The following is a 21,428-nucleotide window of genomic DNA, read 5'->3' on the forward strand; positions in this document are numbered from 1 at the left end:
ATTCCAGGAGTTGTTTAGAATAAAATAAAAGTTCAACATCTTTCTTTTGAAAGAAAATTCTTTAGCATATTTTTCAATATGAATTTGTAAGTGATAAATATGATAGTTACTTATTATGTGTCATTTTGGCTAGGTCATGACACGTAATTTTTGGTCAAACCAAGTCTAGATATCGCTGTGAAGATACTTTTTAGATATGATTAACATTTAAGACTTTGAGTAAAGCATATTACCCTCCATAATATGGCAGGCCTTGTTCAGTCAGTTGAAGGCCCTAAGAAAAAGACAGAGGTTCCTTGGGGAAGAAGCAGTTCTGTTTCAAGACTGCCTCTGGACTCCAGCTTGCAACACCAACTCTTCCCTGGGTCTCAAGCCTGCCAACCTACCCTGAACATTTTGAACTTGCTAGCCCTCACAACCACATGAGCCAATTCCAGTCCCAACTCCCCAGAACAGAAACTCATGAACTGAAACCTCCTCAGGATCCATTGGTGGAATGGAAGAAGTGAAATGTTAAGCGATAAATTGCTGAAAGCTCAGTGTGGTCAACTCTGAAAGCCGAAAAATCAAGCGGCATGCAATCATACAGAATACCACATACTTTTGTGAGCTTTACCTCCGGGTACTCAACCTAGTTACCACACTGAATATTGTAGAAAACTCCTCTCATGTTTTTAAGAGAAGGAAAAAAAGAGAAATCATTAAATCTTCTCATGTTTTCAGCAGAGGAAAAATAAGAGGAGGCCGGGCGCGGTGGTTCATGCCTGTAATCCCAGCACTTTGGGAGGCCGAGGAGGATGAATCACGAGGTTAGGAGTTCGAGACCAGCCTGGCCAACATGGTGAAACTCGGTCTCTAGTAAAAATATAAAAAATTATCCAGGCATGGTGGCGCGTCCCTTTAATCCCAGCTACTCAGGAGGCTGAGGCAGGAGAATAACTTGAACCCGGGAGGTGGAGGTTGCAATGAGTCTAGATCCAGCTACTGAACTCCGGCCCGGGCGACAGAGCGAGACTCCGTCTCAAAAACAAAACAAAACAAAACAAAACAAAACAAAACAAAACAAAAACAAAAGGAATCATTTAAAAGAGGAATCATTTAAAAATGTGCCAGAGCTTATGGAAGGGCAGTTTCTGTCCTTCTTAACTGGTCTACCTTCATGATAAACTATTTAAGCAGAACCTAATCTGCTGCAGTCCTAGCAGATCTTTACATTAGTAAGAAAGTGAATACTCATCTCCAGCCCACTTTCTCCATCCTGCTGCATGTAAGGAGTAGGGAAGGAACTGAGAAGCATGTGTGAACGTCAGAGTCCTGAAGAACTGTAACAGTGAAACAACAAAAGAACTAGGATAACTAATTCCACTTTTGTTTAAAGGGACTTTACTCATACCGGCAGGTACGACAGGATAATTTTAGCGCACTGAGAATATGCAAAAGGAGCAATCATGCTGTTTTTAAAACAAACTCTGGAATTAAAGGAGAAGTATGACAAAACTATGTTTTATTAAAACATATAGGAGCATAATTGTGACCTGACCAAGGACAACGTAGTTCCCAATCGCCTCAGACTCTCTGTGGCACCCAGATATCTGTGGTCGTTGGTCATCTTTTGGTGCCAACCCCCGTATCATCCCATCTCCCTTAACATAAAAGATGTCTGAAATCTGTGCCGACTTCAGAGAGTATCTTAGGATGCTAGTCCACCATCTGCTCAGTTTCCTGACTCTCCGAATAAACCTGCCTTTTCTCCCACCAACTCTCATCTCTTGTGTTCGTCTTTGGAGCAGCAAGCAGCCAAATCTAGATTTGGTTACAATTTAGCGGCACCCATCATGGGGTTGTGTGCCTAGGGTGGTCCAGCCTTCCTGGTTTTTAAGGAAGGAACAATTGGCCATTGGCAGCATGCCAGGACGTCATTCTGCTGGGGATAACAAAAAACACTCCTAAGTACCAGCTGCTGGTGGCTAGCTGACCCTGCAGCTAGGATTCCAGGGATATCCCAGCAACTGCTAAGAATGCGTCTGTCTTGGGGATTCTCGTTCTTTCCCCGTTCTCAGCATCAGCTGCCTGCAACACTCAGTTGGTGCGAAGAAAAACAGTATCTGAGAGTTGACGGGCTCAAACACTGGGTAAATCAAACCAGTATCCACACTGGGAATCTTCTGTCTCTTCTGTTTGGGTTTTTGTGCCATTTGGACCTAGCATGCGTCATCTGCAGTACTGTTTGGTGTGATGTAAGATGCTGAACGTCATCTCTTCAGTCTCTCTCTCACTTAGGGATCACTCTGTTTCAGTACATGTGTTGTTAGTTTTAAATTGTTTAAAAACATGAAAGAGTTCAAAGGCATGCCAGAATTTCTGGGACTCCATTTGATTAAATAGTATGGCCTATTTGTACACATTTTAAAACTGGTGAGCAAATTACGGTAAATAAAATTCAGAGCTCAAATGGTTAATCTGCGACTATAAAGTTAAGTAGGGTCTTCTAAAAGTCTCTATTTCTGTCTTGTTTCTGCCTACTTTGTATCTGCATTTATTAAGCTACTGGTGTTGAGATGAAAATCACTGATTCAAAGTTACTTGGAGATTTTGGTTTTCTTAGTTCAGCCAGTTGTAGCTAAAATGTAAGACATTGGAAATTCATTTAAAACTGAAAAAAAAAAAAAGTTAAAGACATTTTTAAATCAAAAGTGCCATGAAAATTGCTTTGTCCAAAATTTTGATTCACGACCTTCATTGGATTACCTATCAGGAAAACAAAGTTTAGCCTTGTGGACAGGTCCCAATATTTTCAGAAATAATTTGGATCTAGCCATCTTTTGTAGGCTGGTGAGTTTGTGATGCTGTCTCATGGCTAGAATTCCAGGTTAAAAGGTATTGAATCTCTGTGTGGGTATACATGTGTAGAGGTATTTAGGTATATGTACATGTATTATGTTAGGCCTTGTGTTTAGAATGCTACCAAATTGGCTTCTAAGTAAATAATTACTTGTAATTTAAGTCCAAAAGTCTATCAAGTTCATGTGAATTTAGTAATTATTAGTAAATAATAATAGTTTTAAAATTACTGGTAAAATAAGAATGTCTTCAGAATTGTAAGCATAAATGTTTATCTGGGTTTCCTTATTGTTTTATATCTGCCTTTGCTAGATATTTTAAAGTGTTTGTTTGGCACAAAGATTACAAGATTATAGATCTAGCCAAAAGCAGAAAATCTTTGTGTGTGTGTTTTGTTTTTTTCTCTTTTTTTTTTTTTTTTGACAAATAAAACTAATATAAGATTGTTTGTTCAATGAAAACAGCTGAATCTTCTGAGCTATCAGCAAAATGCCCATGTATTTAACTTCAGGACTCACATTCAGGTGAACAGTTGATGCTCACAGGCTTTAAAAATGGTTAACAGGAAAAGAAGTTTAAATGATGACTAGCTTTGTCTAATATCTCAGTTTTCAAAAGTCATCTAGGAAAGCTATGAAACAATTGAGTATATGTAAATGGGATAAATTCTTGTAAGTGAACTTTCTGTGTAATTTAAAATATGAAAATTATTTTGCATTGAATAATAGATGCTCATTGGATGTCTGTCTGAGAATTTCCAATTTAGAGAGGGTTATGATATGGGGAAACATGTTTCTAAAAATTATGTCTTGGTTTTATTTATGCAATGGTAGCATCTGACAGTTCAGAATCTCTTGCTTCCTAGGTTTTCACTAACACTTAAGATTACTAGGAATAAGAATTCTAGTTAATATGTAATTCTGTAAGTTGAGTTTTAATTAAGAAAAATATATTTTTTAATTAGAAGTGTATTTAAAGGTTATTTATAAAAGCAGGTAGAGAGGAACCAATAAGTACGAGACAGTGATGTGAAGAATTCCTATGGCCAAGGAACTTGGAATCGAAAGACTTAGAACCAGTTTCAATGTTCTTAGTTTAGATAAGAATGGAGCTAGGCAAGTACACATTAATATTTAGAATCCTTTAAAGTAAAATAAAAGCCAAAACCAAAAGCCAAAAAAGAAAGGTGACAAAATAACTTGTTTATAAGTTTTATGTGTTGGGCCATCGGATGTTTAGACATCTGTGGGCCTGTCTTTGATTTGGAGGGTCTGAACTAATTTTATCTCTCAAAACCAGATAAGAAGACCACTGAGCACAGACCAGTTCTGGCCAGTTTACAGAGATTGTGCACTAGTGTGCTTTTGTGTCCTGAAAAAAGCCTTTTGACTAATAGGGCCTAATTGCAGCACATTTAAATGTTGTCTCCACCCCAAAGTAAAATGTGTTTTATGTTACAAGCATGTCTGTTGAATAAGCAAATGTCAGGCCATCTTTATAAAAATTCATAGCCCCTTCACTTGTTGAATATGTATGTTTAGTCAACTTGTATTCATATCCCACTGGAGCCCTGGGTACCATTGACAGTGGGGAACACATTTATTAACTTCCTTATGGATATGAGGGCCATATATTTTGTAGTTAATACCTGTCTATTCCCTGATTCAAATGAGAATATGATGGTTACAGAAATGCAAGTGAAACTTTGACTCACCACTTCCTATAACGTTTAGATTGCCATGTTGGAGACCGTAATTGCTAGTAAAAACTAAAAAAGACAAACTATAGTCTAAAAAGAAGCATTGCCAAAATATGTCAAGGAACTAATTTAACTTGGAATAGGATGTTGTCATTTGCTCTGCTGTAGATTAGAATGGCTCCCTGAAGTGGGCACAAATTGAGTCCTTTTAAATTATTACATGATAGGCCATTCCAGGTTTCTGCCCCAGTGGAAAAAAATCAGCTAATCCTTTAAAAAACATAGCAACTGGCAATATGTTAAGACTCTAGGGACTGTATTAACTTCTGTCTATGAGTTTGTTTCTATCAGGACCACTCATCCCACAGATGTGGCACTACATCCTTTTTGACTGGGAGATCAGATCTTCCTAAAGAGTAAAAAAATAAAATGAAAAGAAACAAGAACCTAAACTTTCATTCCACAAACACTCCACATTAACCCCATTCAGCACGTAAGTAGCCAGATGAGAAAAGATGCCTGATATACCTAATCTCATAAGACAATTAATGAGTCTTTGACAGTGGGAAACGCTAACAGTGAAACAGCAAAAGAACTAATATAACTAACTCAATTATTGTTCATGGGGCATTTACTTATTCCTGCATATAGGCTAGAATAATTTTAGAGCACTGAGAAAATATGCAAAAACAGCAGTCATGTAGTTTTTAAAACACACTCTGGGATTAAAAGAGAAATATGTAAACAACTAACATTTATAGGAGCTTTGTGACCTGACCAAGGACAAAGGAGTTCCCAACCTCCTTGGACCCTCACTGGTGCCAGATATCACTAGTCCTAGATGGGTTATCTAGAGAATTCTACAAAACATTTAAGGAAGAGATTATGCCAACTGTATATATTACCTTTCATATGATCGGAGCAGAGACAGAATTTCCTAAATCATTCTATGAGGCCAGCATTACTCTAATATAGGGATGCATAAATAAACTGTGGTGTATCTGACACTGGAATATTACTAAGCATACAAAAAGAGTTATCAAGCCATGAAGACGTGAAGGGAATTTAAATGTGTATTATGAAGTTAAATAAGCCAATCTGAAAAGGTATATACTGTATAATTCCAACTATATGACATTCTGGAAAAGGCAACACCATGGAGACAGAAAAAAAAAAAAAAAAAAAAAAAGACCAGTAGTTGCCAGCAGTCGGGGGGAGAGAGAGAAGAGTAGACAGAGCACATAGGATTGGTAGTGCCATAAAACTATTCTGTATGATATGTAATAGTGGATACATGCCATTATACATTTGTCCAAGCCTGTACAATGCACAATGCCAAGGTTGAACACTAATGCAAATCCTAAACTGTAGGTGATAATGATATGTCAGTGTAGTTTCATCAGTTGTAACAACTGTACCAGTCTGGTAGGGGATGTTGATAATGAGAGAAACTATGCATGTGTGGAGGCAGTAGGTATATGGGGAATCTCTGAGAACCGTCTAATCATCTTTGCTGTGAATGTAAAACTCCCATAAAAAATTAAACAAAGCTTATTTTCAAAAAATAATATTATACTTTTCTACTTTGAAAATATAACTCTGTTTTTTAATGAAGGTTTCTTTGTTATTTATGTATGGTAAGGCCAACAATTCAGGAGATAACTATCATTGAAAAGACAACACACTATGCTTACCCTAAGAGGCAGGAGTCACCCCCACATGATAGGAAGGAGGGGTCTCACAAGGATTCCCCTTCCATCCAGAAACATTCAGGGTGAAGAAGGACAGGGATAGTGTGCAAAGAGCATTTATTTGTGATTTCTGTGGGCAGGAATGAGTGAGGCAAGGTAAGCAGTCACAGGATTGGCTAGTTTGAATAATTTCAGCAAGCCCTGGAGTTGTGGAGCTCTCCATAGTTTTCTAGAACCTGCCCCTTTGTGATCAGGGCAGGTAGACAGTGGTCCAGAATGTGAGAGCATAATAAAAGAGATACTAGGTTGGGAATATAGAAACTGGGTTGTTTGGTATACAGTTGAAAAATGCACTTATGGGAGAGTTGTTTACTATCTTTAAAATGGGCTAACCCTGAGGGGCAGTCCTTCCAGGGTCAGCAAGATGTCTAAGCTTCATCACCATCATCATCATAAAAGAACCTGGTTAACATAGATATATTGCAGAATGTAGATGCAGTTTCTTTCCAAATGAAGCAATTTATGTTGTTGAAAAATATTACAATTTATGTCCTGCCTCATTTCAAGCAATCAATCGAGTTTAGTGAGTCTTGCCACTGATGATAGCTGCTTTTTCCTATGTTGATAACAAATGCATCAACAAACATTTCCAAGTGTTTTTATTAAGTCAAATATCTTTCTAAGGTTAATGAATAGAGTGTAAATGTATATTCTGCATGCAGTAAAAATCAGTAAACTGTGCTATACTGCTGCCTTAAGTCATAATAAAATTCCAGGAGTTTCTTGTTGAAAATAACACATCTAACATAATATTAAGTATAATTTGACTATAGTGAAAAAAAAAAAAACAGTAGGATTTGACTACAGGAAAATAGCACATTATTTGGATAAAATAAATTTATTTTCTCTTCCTACATTCTACCTTCTACGTTCTAACTCCTCACAGTAAAATCTAACCCTACCTACATTCTATTCCATCACAGTAAAATCCAGAATTCTGAACAGTTTATCCTGAAACTCCTAAGGGAACAAAAACATAGATTATAGAATTCTATAAATTATATTTGAGGTGTATGCTTTTTCTGGCCCAATCATGTCTGCAGTGAGTCAGCCTGGCACAATTCACCATTACCAGTTTTATAGTTGTCTTTTTACAGTACCCTCCTCCTATAACATCTGTAGGAAGATGTATAGTTTCCTGGTTCTCATTATGCTCCCAAAGTAAATAGAATTATTTCATAGGTCCTTGGTCCTGTTTTATACTCTAATTATATAATTATTAATGTTTTATTCATTGTATTACATAATTTTATGAGGGTTATGAAATGATTTGGTCCTTACAGGAAAACTCAGATATTCATTTGGGGACTTCTGTGATCTTGTAATGATAACTGCAGATAAATATTTTGTATTTTATTCAGTCTTCCTACAGTTTAGAAAATGATCTAGATACTCGATCATACAAAAAAATATTGTTTAACAGCTAATTAAATTAACAACAAATTAATACTTCTATATAGCATATGTTTGTATATCTTGCTATTGTTAATTGATAAAAATCAGTGGGCAGTTATCTTTTCACAAAAATTAATGCTACGTAGAATCTAAGCGCAAAAGGAAGTCACTGGCCTGACTTTCTTTTCTCTTCTGCATCTGCTTGGAGTCCTTTAGAATGCTCTGTACTTTTCATTTCTTGCTTATGTGTTTGAATGTTTGACCACATCAATCTCATTAATTAATTAATATATAATAAATTTATTAATATCAGTCATATTTTTGTAGAAACTCTTTTTGGCTGTGTCCTCACCCAAATCTCATCTTGAATTGTAACTCCTATAATTCCCATGTGCTGTGGGATGGGTCAGGTAAGTGATAATTGAATCATGGGAATGGTTTCCCCCACACAATTCTCCTGGTAGTTAATAAGTCCCATGAGATTTGATGGTTTTGTAAAGGGTTTCCTCCTCTGCTTGGCTTTCATTCTCTCTTTTTTACCTGACACCATGTAAGATGTGCATTTTTCCTTCTACCATGATCGTGAGGCCTTCCCAACCACATGGAACTGTGAGTTCATTAAACCTCTTTTTCTTTATAAATTATCCAGTCTCAGGTATGTCTTTATCAGCAGTGTGAAAACAGACTAATACACCCACCCACAACTGGTTCTTCATATATGTATATTTTTCAGTAGAGGGCATGCCATTTCTATATATCGTTGATTGGTGTAATAATTTGGATTTTCATTGATGAGTGCTAAAATATTAATTGGTAATCTTCTCATTTGTGAAGTGACATAATTCATACCATGGTTTATTTCCCTTACTATATTTGCCATTTAAATTCTTTTCCTTTAAAGAGAAAGTAATATTTAAAATTTAATGGATTTAATCAACTCTTTCAGTGATTAATGCTTTGTTATCTTTTACTTCCTGGCTCAGACATTACCTCCTCAGAGATGGCTTCCCTAGATATTATATGCAAATAAATTTCAATAATCTTTCAGGCTCTGTTCATCACTTTATTTTTATTTAATTCATTTATTACATGTATTACTAGATGACAGTGTTTGGTTTATTTTGTTTCATTCTGTTAAACAGCTCATCTCCTATGCTGATATCTTCCTCCATTGAAAAGAGACTTTGTCCCATTTATCCAGTAAATATTCGTTGAGGAAGTTGATAAAAACAGAAGTGGTATTATCTTCATTTAAAAATGAGAACACCAAGATGTAGATAAACTCCCCAATGTTACATGCTGAGTTCTCCAAAAAATGGCTCATGTGATTTTGGAGTCTGAGATTCCCAAGATCTGCACTTGGCAAGCTGGAAACTGAGGAGAGACAATAATATAATTCTAGTCTAAAACCCTGAGAACCAAGATCGTCAATAGTGTAAGTTTCAGCACAAGTCTGAGTCCAAAGAAAGAAGATCCATGTCTTAGCTTGAAAAGAGTCAGGCAGAGAACAAATTCCCAGTTATTCAGCCCTTTTGTTCTATTTATGCCTTCAATAGATTGGACTATGCACACCCACACTGTGGAGAGCAATCTGCTTTACTTTGCCTATTGATTGAAGTGTAAATCTTATCTAAAAATGCTCTCATAGACACACTCATAATAATTAGTCAACTATCTGGTCAGTCTGTGAACTAATCAAGTTCACACATAAAATTAACCATCATCACACATGCTGACAGGTGAAAGCCGACACATTATGATTTTTCATCATATAATGATATTTGCCAAATCATAGTGCTTTTCTTTTGAGGCAGATGTCACATAATGCATTACTTTTTAACCCCTCTTTAAATCTATAAGCCAGGTGCATTTTAGCTCATTAAGCATTTGTGAATTGATCATTTCAATATTAAGCTATTAAAGGTTGATGACAGTAGTACAGAGTGGTTTAAGTATTATTTGAAGTGCTCAGAATCTTTGTATGTGTGAAGTTATATTCTATATGAAAACTAGAAATTTGTATGAATTTCAGTACAATCTATCAATATAAATAATAAGCAAATCTCTAAGGGAGAAAGAAATCTACACTTTAAACATATAGCCAAAGAGGTAGCTGCTTATCTATGAATTCAGACAGTTGTAACCTCTAAATATTTTCTACCTCTCAAATGGACTAAAATGAATTTTTTTTTCTACTTTCTAGATGGTTCATAGTCATTTGTTTGAGTTCACAAGGAAATTTCTTTGCTGTCTTTATACATTCTTACACTTCTTTTTGGAAAACTCTATGAAGTACGTAGCAACAACAACTAAAGTAAATGTTTCTATGTTTATTCACATTTTCTCATGTAAAATATTCTTCTGAGATCTTATCCAATATTGACATTAAGAGTCAGCCTAGGAAAGAAAAAAATTGTCAACATACTTCATAAAATAAACAGAACAAAACAAATAGTTTCATAAATGTCTTTGCATTTCAGTACATTCCAACTTCCACATGACACACATTTTAATTTAATTTGGCAATCATATGAATTGCAATTTCTAATACATATCATAGAATGATATTTTCTGTCACTATTTAATTTTTATATTTTATTTAATTATTACGATTGGCAATTAATCTTTAATTGTAAGGACTTGATAGGCCCTTTAATGACAGAAATGAAGAAAGCTGCTTATAATTCCAATCTTAATCCCACCTGTATTTATAATCCCAGTCTTAATTTTATACACTCAGCACTGATCCTTGGCTTTCTCATGCATTATTTGTCATTTATTTTGAAGCCTCTTATTTTACCCCAAAACACTGTCTTTGCAAAGTGAGTAAACAAAACCCTCAAATATTGGTCATATTTTCTATTCACTGGGTTCTGTGTCTGTAGGTTTGCATTTTTACCCCTCAGCCTCTGCTATTCCTAGGCAGACTATTGCATTTTAAAAGAATGCCTAAATTTGTTACTGTAATAGTAGGTATGCTATAGTGTGGAGAAAAGTAGACTAGTGTTTCTCAAACATTGTATTATATATGCCTATGAATCACTTGAAAACACATTTAAAGACATTTTGATTCAGATCTGGGGCTTAAAATTCTGCATTTCCAACAAGGTATATACTACTCGTCTAAGGACCATACTTTGAGAAACAAAGCTGTAGAATTTTCTTGGCTCAAATTTCCATACTATCTTGTGAAGTTCCCTAAATTTTTGTGAATTTATTTCCTTGGCTGTAAAATGGTTATAACAAAGTCAAGCCTAATTTTTAATGTTCTTCTGAGTCAAAATCATTCCCAAATATATTTTATAAACTATAATATGCTATATAAATTAGAGAGAGTAGTAGTTATTTTTTTTATTTGCTTCTCTACAGTTTTTAAACCTTTGTAACCTAATTGAAGCTCCCTCTGATTAATTTTCATTCACTTGCAAATTGATGAGTATCTATTCTTGGATTTTTGCCAGACGAATTGGCCTAAGAGTAAGCCATGTGGTTTCTGAGTCCCATATTATACCTATATGGATTTATGGATACCTCAATATTGCCAGTAGAAAGTACTATTGGACAATAGTATTGACAGTAATATTGTACAATGATATTTTGCCTATCATTATGTATGCATGTCTTAGAGCAATTATTTTTTCTCAATACATTTCTCAATAAATTTGCTGAATAAAATGAATTACTCTATCTGCTATGGTCTGAATTTTGATGTCCCCCCTTAAGGTGATGGTATTAGGAGGTGAGGCCTTTGGGAGGTGATTATTTCATAAATGTAGAGCCTTGAAAAATGAAACTAAGGACCTTATAAAAACAGGGGACAGGGATCCCAGAGAATGGCCTTGCCCCTTTTACCACGTAAGGATACAACTGGAAAGTTCCATTTATGAAGATACCAGGAAATAGGCCCTCACAAGATACCAAACCAACTAGTATATCGGTATTCGACTTTGCAGCCTCCAGACTTGTAAGAAATAAATTTCTGTTGCTTATAAGCTAACCAGTTTATAGTGTTTTGTTATAGCAGCCTAAATAAAGACAAGATTGAGTGAATTATCGTTTCATTCATTTATTAATTTAACACATATTTAAAAACCATCTACTGGACTAAATATAGGTGATACAAAGATGAGTAAAATACAGCCTCTATTCTTAAGGGGTCATAATGGAATGAAGAATTATTCATAGGCATTATTACCTGTCCCGACCTGCAGGACAGTCGAACGGGCCCTGGAAGGGGGAGTGGGAATGGAGGAGACAAGAAAACACAAGAAATGGAGACAAGACAAACAGCCTGATCAAGTCTCGTTTATTGAGTATAGGGTCATGCCTTATATAGGCTGGCAGGGGAAGAGGTTGGGCCAGGGCGGTGATAGGGGCCGGATCTTCTCAAATTACAATCGCGCATGCGCCGTGGGTTTGTACTTTTCCCGGGCGCGGGATCGCACCTGCGCCCTGGGCTGCATATCTTCCTGGGCGGGAAAATGTTTGCGCGCGCGCGGGAAAGGTTGGCGCGCGCGGGAAAGGTTGGCGCGCGCGGGAAAGGTTGGCGCGCGGGAACAGTTTTGGCGCGCGCGGGAGAAACTTAGGCGCGCGCGGGAGAAACTTAGGCGCGCGCGGGAAAAGCTTTGGGCGCGCGCGGGAAGGGTTTATAAATAAAGAACCCGGGAATGCGCCCTCTTGTCTCCGCTTTGCGGAGATCAAGCAACAGAGGTCGGCTAATTCCGGGCCTCATGGCTCCGGACAGGTCCCCCTTTTTTATATATAATTATGGCTAGAAGATTGTCCCTCGGGAACTGCGCCTGTCTTAGGTTGGAGTAATGCATCTCATCACTGGTACCCGTCATGGGATTAGGCAGTAGCTTATGACGGCCCTCCTGTCTTAGGTTAGTGAGAGATGATACTCTCTTACCCGTCATTGGCTGTCCAGTTCAGCGCATAGGGAAGGTGGTCATAATGGGTGTGAGTATGAACCACCGCGATCTTCTTGTTCTAGGCGATGATAATGGACCTGTATAGGCTTCGCTTGGATAGCCTCGACTTGTTGCTTAATGAATGTCATGAGCTTATTGAAAACCAAAGGTCCTACAGAGAGTAAAAGCAATAGGCAAAGCAGGGGGCCCAGGAATGGCATAAGATAGGGAAGGAGTCCATGGAACCCAGTCCAAAACGGGTTATCGGTTATTTCCTTTCGTCGTTTTTCTAGGTCTTCTTGTAGACGCCTGATTTTGTCCCTGACGATCCCGGATTTGTTGGCATAAAAACAGCACTTCTCCTGTAAAGCCAAGCAGATGCCTCCCTGTTCTGCAGTTAGTAAATCTAGGCCTCTTCTATTTTGGAGCACTACTTCTGCCAGAGAATCTACCTGATCTTGTAAATCTTGTATAGTACTCGAAATGGCCTGCATATCTGAGATCAGTTGGCGAGACAATTTGGTGTATTGAGTAACAGAAACCCCTAGGCCTGTAGCCCCAGTTGCTACGGCAGTAGTTATGCCTAATCCTGCAAGTAAGGGGATAAATTGTATTGCCCTTTTGTTTCTTCCTAAAAAGTGATCTATAGCTGGGATAGGTACAGGTTCATCTCCAGGGATAATGTCTATGTCAGGTAAAAGTGTGGCTAAGACACAGCGTCCTGTCCAGTTAGTAGGTAAATAGGTATAAGCCCTATTATTGCCACATATAAAAACCGAGCTGTTTGGGGCACACAGCGATTGGAAAATATTTACTATGGTGGAACAATTATTGAATTGATTGAATCCTACATCGAGGTCGTAAGTGTTATTAAGGGGAGGGGAGTAGATGCAAGAGGAACTAGGAAATTCTAAAGGCTGTACTTTAAGGGGAGGAATTATGGTGCAAGGGGTATTGGATGTATAATTTAAGTTATTACTGGGTATGGCAAGAGGAACGGGATCTCCTGATTGCAGACACAGCCAGCAGTCATCAGCCAGACTAGAGTTGGAATTGTTAAGCAGGTTATGAGTAGCCGTGAGGAGGGCAAAGGTCTGGGCATCAATTTTCTCTTTCCCTCGGGCTTTGGGCAAGGCCAAGGGGTGGTAGTGAATTTCCGGGTACAGGGACCTTTGCAACTCTTCAAGTTTTTTGTATACCCTAATTTCTCGGACCTTGTCTTGTGGTCCTCCTCCGTCAGAGGTATGAAGAGGGGGGTGAATATTCCAGCAGACAGGCTGTCCTACAGTTCCAGTACAGCCAGCTGATATAAGGTTATTGGTACTTCCTACAACTGTAGGGACACTATTGGCCCCTATAGTAGGGGTTCTAGATCTTGTTAGGATAGCAGTATAGTATGTTTTACCGCCAGAGGTACATTCTAAATAAGTAGTGTAGCAGGAACTATGCATAGCAGTCTCAAATGTGTCACAAGGGCAGGTTGTGGTATCCCCTCCACTAAATATTCTTGGGGTTGACACACACCTCCACTTAAGAGAGTCACTAGACAGGTATGCTGTGTAAGCGGAGCAGGACACAGCTGAGATGTACGTATTTGGAAGGGAGGTCACATATCCCCCCAAACAATCACAGGGCTTACCGTATCGTTGTCGTATATATTTACGGGCCTCATGGGGATTACCAAAGCCGGCATATACCTGGAGTGCTTGGCAAATCAGCACCATGGTCCAGAGGGGCTTGTAGTTGAAGTTCATCTCTGCAATAGAGGAAAAGAGTACTCTCAGGGAGAAAATCACTCCCTGGATTGGTTATTATTAGGTACCTGTCTTACCAGTCGCTCTGGTAGCCATCTGGCTGCATCATGAGTTTGAGAAAAAACACAAACTGAGCCTCTTCCCCAGATTAACACTGGGTCTGGACCATGCCATGTGTTGTCTAAGGGGTCTTTCCATTTAACCGTGGCAAATTGTTTTTTGGACTCGGAATGCCAAAATCGATCGGCTGCTGATCTGTTCAGGTTGTCCAAATTTAAAAAATTTAAAATAAAAAGTGTGTGATTAAGGATATTTCTAGGGGTGCCCTTAGTAGGGTACCATTCTCCCTTTTTTATTTTGTCAATGGTGGTTTTTAAGGATAGGTGTGCTCTTTCAACTATTCCTTGTCCTTGAGGGTTATAGGGAATTCCAGTAATGTGTTTTATTTGTAATTTAAGACAAAAGTCTTGAAAGGCTTTGGATGTATAGCCAGGACCATTGTCTGTTTTTAGTTGTTTAGGCTTTCCAACTATGGAAAAACAGTGTAGTAAATGAGCTATGACATGTTTGGTAGCTTCGCCTGTTTGTAGGGTGGCCAGTATAAATCCACTAAATGTATCTATACATACATGGATGTATTTTAAGTTACCGAATTCTGAATAATGAGTGACATCCATTTGCCAAATCATGTTGGGAACTAGTCCTCTTGGGTTAATTCCTAAGTGAGGGACTGGCAGGTATGTTATACAGGTCTGACATTGTTTAACTATTTGTCTTGCTTGTTCTCTAGTTATTTTAAACATCAGTCTCAAAGTTTGAGCATTAAGATGGTGTAAGGCATGAATAGCCTGTGCTTGGGCTAGGTTTGTATTTGTAGCTATGGCTACCGTCTTGGTTGCCATATCAGCCAGTTGATTGCCCTGGGATAGAGGTCCTGGTAATCCTGAATGAGCTCTAATATGTCCAAGAAAGAAAGGTGTTGATCTGTCATGTATTAATTGTTGGCATTGTAAAAATAACTTGGCTGTGTCTGAGACATGTTTGATTTGTGCTACGGTCTCAAGTAAAGGTATTGAGTGAGCTAAATATGCACTGTCAGTATAAATATTAAGGGCCTGATTAGGGAAGGCTGACAGTACTGCGATTAGGGCCTGCAATTCTACTAGCTGAGCTGAAGTATGGCTGGTTTTGAATTTAACAGTGGTGTCTGCAAAGGTGTATGCAGCAGTTCCTGTGGATGACCCATCAGTGAATACTAATAAGGCATTGTCTAAAGGTGTTTTACTGGTAACATGAGGGAAGACAAAAGCATGCAGCTTACAAAATTGAATAAGCCTGTTTGGTGGATAATGGTTATCTAAGTTGCCAGCATAAGAGGCGCAAGCAATCGGCCACGTTTCAGTATTTTGCATCAACCAATGGATTTGTGGCTTAGAATAAGGTTGTATGATCATAGAGGGTTCAATTCCAAAATATTTTTTGCTATTGTCTCTCCCTAGAATAATTAAATCTGCTATGGCATCATAATAGGGGAGTAATACCTTTTTGGGAGATGAAGGCAAGTGGACCCACATAATAGGGTTATTTTGCCAGAATAAACCAGTAGGTGTTAGTGTTGTGTTAAATATTAAAAGGGTTAATGGCTGTGAATAGTCTATGTTAGTAACAAATTGCTCAGCAATGGCCGCCTCTACTTTATTAAGTGATAAAAGAGCTTCTTTTGATAACGACCTAAGGGACTTAGGGTTGGGGTCACCTCTCAGGGTGTCGAATAAGGGTTTTAAGTCTCCTGTGGTGAGTTTTAAGTAGGGCCGAAGCCAATTTATGTCTCCAAGGAGCTTTTGGAAATCATTGAGGGTTTGTAACTTATCTTTACGGATAACGGCCTTTTGATTTGTAATTTTAGGTCCATTTATTTGAAAACCTAAATATGTATAAGGGTCTTGTAGTTGTATTTTTTCTGGAGCTATTTGTAAACCCGCTGTGGTTAGTTCTTGCTTGAGTTGAGCAAAACACTGTAAAACTTGTTCTCCCATTTTTCCTGCTATAAGAATGTCATCCATATAGTGTATAATATACATTTGTTTCCATGTCTCTCTAACTGAGTGTATGGCCGTAGCCACATATTTTTGACACAAGGTGGGACTGTTGGCCATACCTTGAGGTAACACTTTCCATTGGTATCGTTTCATTGGTTCTTTGAAATTTACAGATGGTAAGCTAAAGGCGAATCGTTTTTGGTCAGTAGGATGAAGGGGAATTGTAAAAAAGCAATCTTTAAGGTCTATGATAATTTTAAAATATCCTTGAGGGATTGCTACCGGAGAGGGTAGCCCTGGCTGTAAGGCGCCCATAAGGACCATAGTAGCATTTACTGCTCTTAGATCTTGTAAGAGTCTCCAATTTCCAGATTTCTTTTTTATGACGAATATGGGGGTGTTCCAAGGAGAGTTGCTTTCTGTGATGTGTCCTGCCTCTAATTGTTCCTGCACTAACTGTTGGGCAGCGGCAAGCTTCTCATTGGTTAGTGGCCATTGATCAACCCAAACGGGTTCATCTGATTTCCAAGTGATTGGATCAGCAAATTTTTGGGGTGCAGGCATGTCAATGGCCACGGTTAAAAATTTCCAAGCCCCATTTTATCCAATTTTCCTATGGCTGGGATTGGCTGTAAAATGCCATCTTCTCTTTTTCCTAACCCTTTTCCAGGGTGGTAGCCCTGAGCCAACATTTGTGCAGTGACTATATCATTTGGGCTACCCATCATGACCCTCATTTGGGAGAGAAGATCTCTACCCCAAAGGTTAACAGGCAAATCAGGGATAACAAATGGCTTAATGAGACCGGAATTACTTTCTTGATCTCTCCAGGTGAGATATTTGGAACTTTGTCTAGGGTTATTACTTTGCCCGATTCCTCGTAAATTTGTTAAGGTCTCTGAAGTGGGCCAACTGGAGGGCCAATCTTGCTGTTTAATAATTGTTACATCGGCCCCTGTGTCTATCAGTCCTGTAAATAACTTTCCGTCTAGCCACAAGGTGAGAGAGGGTTTTTGATTAGTAATGGGCTGTACCCAGTAGATGTCTGAGGATCCGAATCCTCCCTTTCCCCTTAGGGGCGATTGGACTTTATTAGCTGTTTTTAGCAATGGTAACAGGAGTAACTGCGCTATTCTATCCCCTTGAGGAATGATAATGATGTTGTCAATAGCCTTGGCCATGATTTTGATTTCTCCTATATAATCACTATCCACTATTCCTGGAAAGACCTGTAGGCCTTTCATGGTGACGCTGCTTTTTCCCAGGATTAATCCAAACATGTTTGAGGGTAGGGGCCCATATATACCCGTACTTAGGGCCTGAGGTCCCATTTCAGGGGTTAATACTGTGTGGGAGGTGGAACAGAGGTCCAATCCTGCGCTTCCTGGGGTTGCTCTACTAAGCTGTGAAACGGATTGTTGTTGGTTGGTACAAAACTGACCGCCCCATAAGCTTGTTTCGGGGCCTGGGGCCGGCCCCTCAATCCGTTTCCCTGTTGAGGTGTTAGGGGATTTCCTTGATTGTCAATTTTAGATTTACATTCATTGGACCAATGTTTTCCTCTTTTACACCTAGGGCAGAGGCCTGGAGCTTTTGCCTCTAAGGTCTTAGCTAGCTCTCCCTTACAATCCCTAGCGAAGTGTCCCATTTTTCCACACTTGAAGCACCCCTTGCTATTCTTATTTTTACTAGCGAGGAAGTCTTTTACGGTTTGTCCACTAAAGGCAGCAGCCATAGCCAAACCCTGTTGATATGAGGGCCCTATGTCTGAACAGAGGCGGATGTAACCTGTTAAGTCTGTTTTCTTTCTATAAGGTCTGATTGCTGCCTGACAAGCCGGGTTAGCGTTTTCGTAAGCTAGCTGTTTTACATAATCCACCCCTGCCTCGGCATTTCCAAATATTCTGCTGGCTGTGGTTAAAAGTCTATGTACAAAGTCTGCAAAAGGCTCATCAGGTCCTTGTTTGACCCCCGTGAGCGAGGCTCCTGGATCCCCCTTAACAGGAAGTTTTCTCCAGGCTTTGGTAGCCGCTGCTTGGATTTGAGAAAACAGTCCAGGATCATACTGCATCTGAGCATCGGTTTCTGTGTAATTACCCGAGCCAGTTAGCATATCAAAATCCCAACCATTTCCGGCTTGTTGGTTTCTCTTGGCCGTATCTCTACAATTTTCATAAAATTCTGACTTCCAAATCAGATGGTCGCCTCCGGAAAGAACTGCTCTAACTAAGGTATTCCAATCTATGGGAGTGAGCCAATTTTCGGCCACAGATTCGACTATGGCCAGGGTGTACGGGGCAGTAGCTCCGTATTGCGAGACAGCAGTTTTTAGTTCTTTTATTACAGTAAATTCAAACCCATTGTGGTGTCTCCAGGCTCGACCCTGCGCATCTGTAGTTTCCGTTACTGGAAAAACATCTCGAGGAGAGGAATCCTCCCTATCCCTACTACCAAGCGACCTTCCTTTTGGGACATGCTGTCCGGGTCTCTGAGGGTGAGAGGGTTTCTCTATTCCTTTAGGGTATTGAACGCTCTCACTTCCTGTCCTTAATTTCTGCAATCTAGTGATTAAAGACTGATGTAGTTCTTCGAGCTTTATTTGCTCTTCAAGCTGTGCAATTTTTTCTCTAAGCTCCTCTTTTGGGTCTATTACTGCCATAACTGCGGGGGCAGAAGCCTTATTATAGGGAGGGGGATAAGTAAGAGTTTGTGGCCAGTCAGAATTATAATATTTTGCTGCCCCTTCCTCCAAATTATCCCAGTTTACTTCTGAAGGGTTAAGGTTATTTTTACTTTTGCTTTCATTAGTTGTAGGTAAAACTGGGTATTTTTTGAACTTTTCCTTATTTGATGTTTCTATATTTGTCATTGAGGGGACCCCAGCCTCTTCCTCGTCACTTTGTAGCGATATAAGGTCTATTTCTTTATTAGGTATGGGTTTTTCGAGGTCGGTTTGGGAGCTGCCTCTTAATATTTCCTCAGTCTGAGTAACCACTGCCATTACCTCAGGATCTTTTTCTTTTTCCTTTTTATCTATTATATCTCTGATTAGATTCCAATAAGAAAAAGCTGTCACCGGAACCTTTTCTGGTCCAAAAGTACTATAGTAATCTTGAAAACAGTCTCCCACTCTACGCCACCTCTTTACGTCAATGGTCCCCTCTTGTGGAAACCAAGGGCAGGTTTCTTTTACAAAATCAAAAAACTTAAACAAATCATTACTTTTAACCTTTACTCCTCGTGTTTTTAAAGCCTCTTTTAATTGCCCTACATAAATTTGATGCTGGCTTAATTCTTGTCCCATAATCAGACACTATTACTCACCTCTGGTTCCAACGCGGCAGGCTCCCGCGACGTCCGGAGGAATTTCTTTCCACTTTCACTTTCGGCCGACTTTAGTGCCTTCTTCCTCACTTTTTCCCCCGTGTCCAGGTCCCTGTTCGGGCGCCAGGTGTCCCGACCTGCAGGACAGTCGAACGGGCCCTGGAAGGGGGAGTGGGAATGGAGGAGACAAGAAAACACAAGAAATGGAGACAAGACAAACAGCCTGATCAAGTCTCGTTTATTGAGTGTAGGGTCATGCCTTATATAGGCTGGCAGGGGAAGAGGTTGGGCCAGGGCGGTGATAGGGGCCGGATCTTCTCAAATTACAATCGCGCATGCGCCGTGGGTTTGTACTTTTCCCGGGCGCGGGATCGCACCTGCGCCCTGGGCTGCATATCTTCCTGGGCGGGAAAATGTTTGCGCGAAAGGTTGGCGCGCGCGGGAAAGGTTGGCGCGCGCGGGAAAGGTTGGCGCGCGGGAACAGTTTTGGCGCGCGCGGGAGAAACTTAGGCGCGCGCGGGAAAAGCTTTGGGCGCGCGCGGGAAGGGTTTATAAATAAAGAACCCGGGAATGCGCCCTCTTGTCTCCGCTTTGCGGAGATCAAGCAACAGAGGTCGGCTAATTCCGGGCCTCATGGCTCCGGACAATTACCTATGAATAAAAAAATAAAAATACATATAAGATGGTGGTGGTGCACGAAAATAAAACCTGACAGTCACATCAATAGATTTTTCAATAAGAATAAAGCAAACAATAAATTGCCATTTGAAACCACAATCACAAAATTTTTCAGTAGTGATATTGGCAGCAATGTATGTAATGAATAAAATCTACTTTGAATATCTTTCAACTTCCTTCCAGTTCTATAGTTTTCTACATTTTTAGAATTTATTTCTTATCAAGACACATGATAAACTCAGAGTAATAATTTATCATGTAAGAAACTTCTGCATAGGCTGAAATAAAGAATTTGATTAATTGAGAAAATACTGGTCATAATGGAAATTATCATTATGGAAATGATTAATAGATTAGGCAATAATCTTGGAAAAGGAAATGAAAACTGGAAAAGTGATTAACATATCTAAATAGTCCCTTTTAGACCACAAGAATGTATAACTCCCTTGTTCAAATACTACCACCTTAAAACCATCACCATCCAACTCACTGACCTTCTGATTTCAAGGGCTTCATGGAGCAGAATGATCTTAAACCTCACATCCTTCAGGGAAAAATGTAAATATGAGCAGAAGGTTATTTTCTTTTTTGTTGTTGTTGTTGGGTTAGTTTTGAGATGAAGTCTCGCTCTGTTGCCCAGGCTAGAGTACAGTGGCATGATCTCGGCTCACTGCAAACCTCCTCCTGGGTTCAAGGAATCCTCCTGCCTCAGCTCCCCGGGTAGCTGGGATTACAGGTGCCTGCCACCATACCCGGCTGATTTTTGTATTTTTAGTAGAGACAGGGTTTCACCTTGTTGGTCAGGCTGGTCTTGAACTCCTGACTTCAGGTGATCCACCCGCCTCTGCCTCCCAAAGTGCTGGGATTACAGGTGTGAGCCACCATGCCCGGCCTAGAAGGTGAGTTTCAAAAGAACAGAGTAGTGTTTTCTCTCATCTCACCCAGGGCATTATGAATAAGTCAAGAACAGTTCTTTTATATCCCTATTGAAAACATTTGCTGAGAAAAAGGCTGTTTTGCTGTTTCTTGTTTTCTTT

General features: G+C 39.3%; 1 protein-coding gene across 1 annotated transcript; it reads right to left on the reverse strand.

Annotated features, from left to right (window-relative positions):
* Positions 1–12,376: 12,376 nt before the first annotated feature.
* LOC108540071 (syncytin-1-like) lies at positions 12,377–19,904 on the reverse strand. The gene is made up of 2 exons (XM_017889058.1): positions 19,714–19,904; positions 12,377–14,350 (listed from the first exon to the last, which is right to left on the reverse strand). The coding sequence occupies exon 2, from the start codon at positions 14,348–14,350 to the stop codon at positions 12,635–12,637; it is 1,716 nt and encodes a 571-aa protein (XP_017744547.1). The 5' UTR covers positions 19,714–19,904; the 3' UTR covers positions 12,377–12,634.
* Between the last annotated feature and the right edge of the window lie 1,524 nt (positions 19,905–21,428).

The sequence above is a fragment of the Rhinopithecus bieti genome, unplaced genomic scaffold (assembly GCF_001698545.2).
Source record: "Rhinopithecus bieti isolate Rb0 unplaced genomic scaffold, ASM169854v2 scaffold_18600, whole genome shotgun sequence".
NCBI classification, from domain to species: domain Eukaryota; kingdom Metazoa; phylum Chordata; class Mammalia; order Primates; family Cercopithecidae; genus Rhinopithecus; species Rhinopithecus bieti.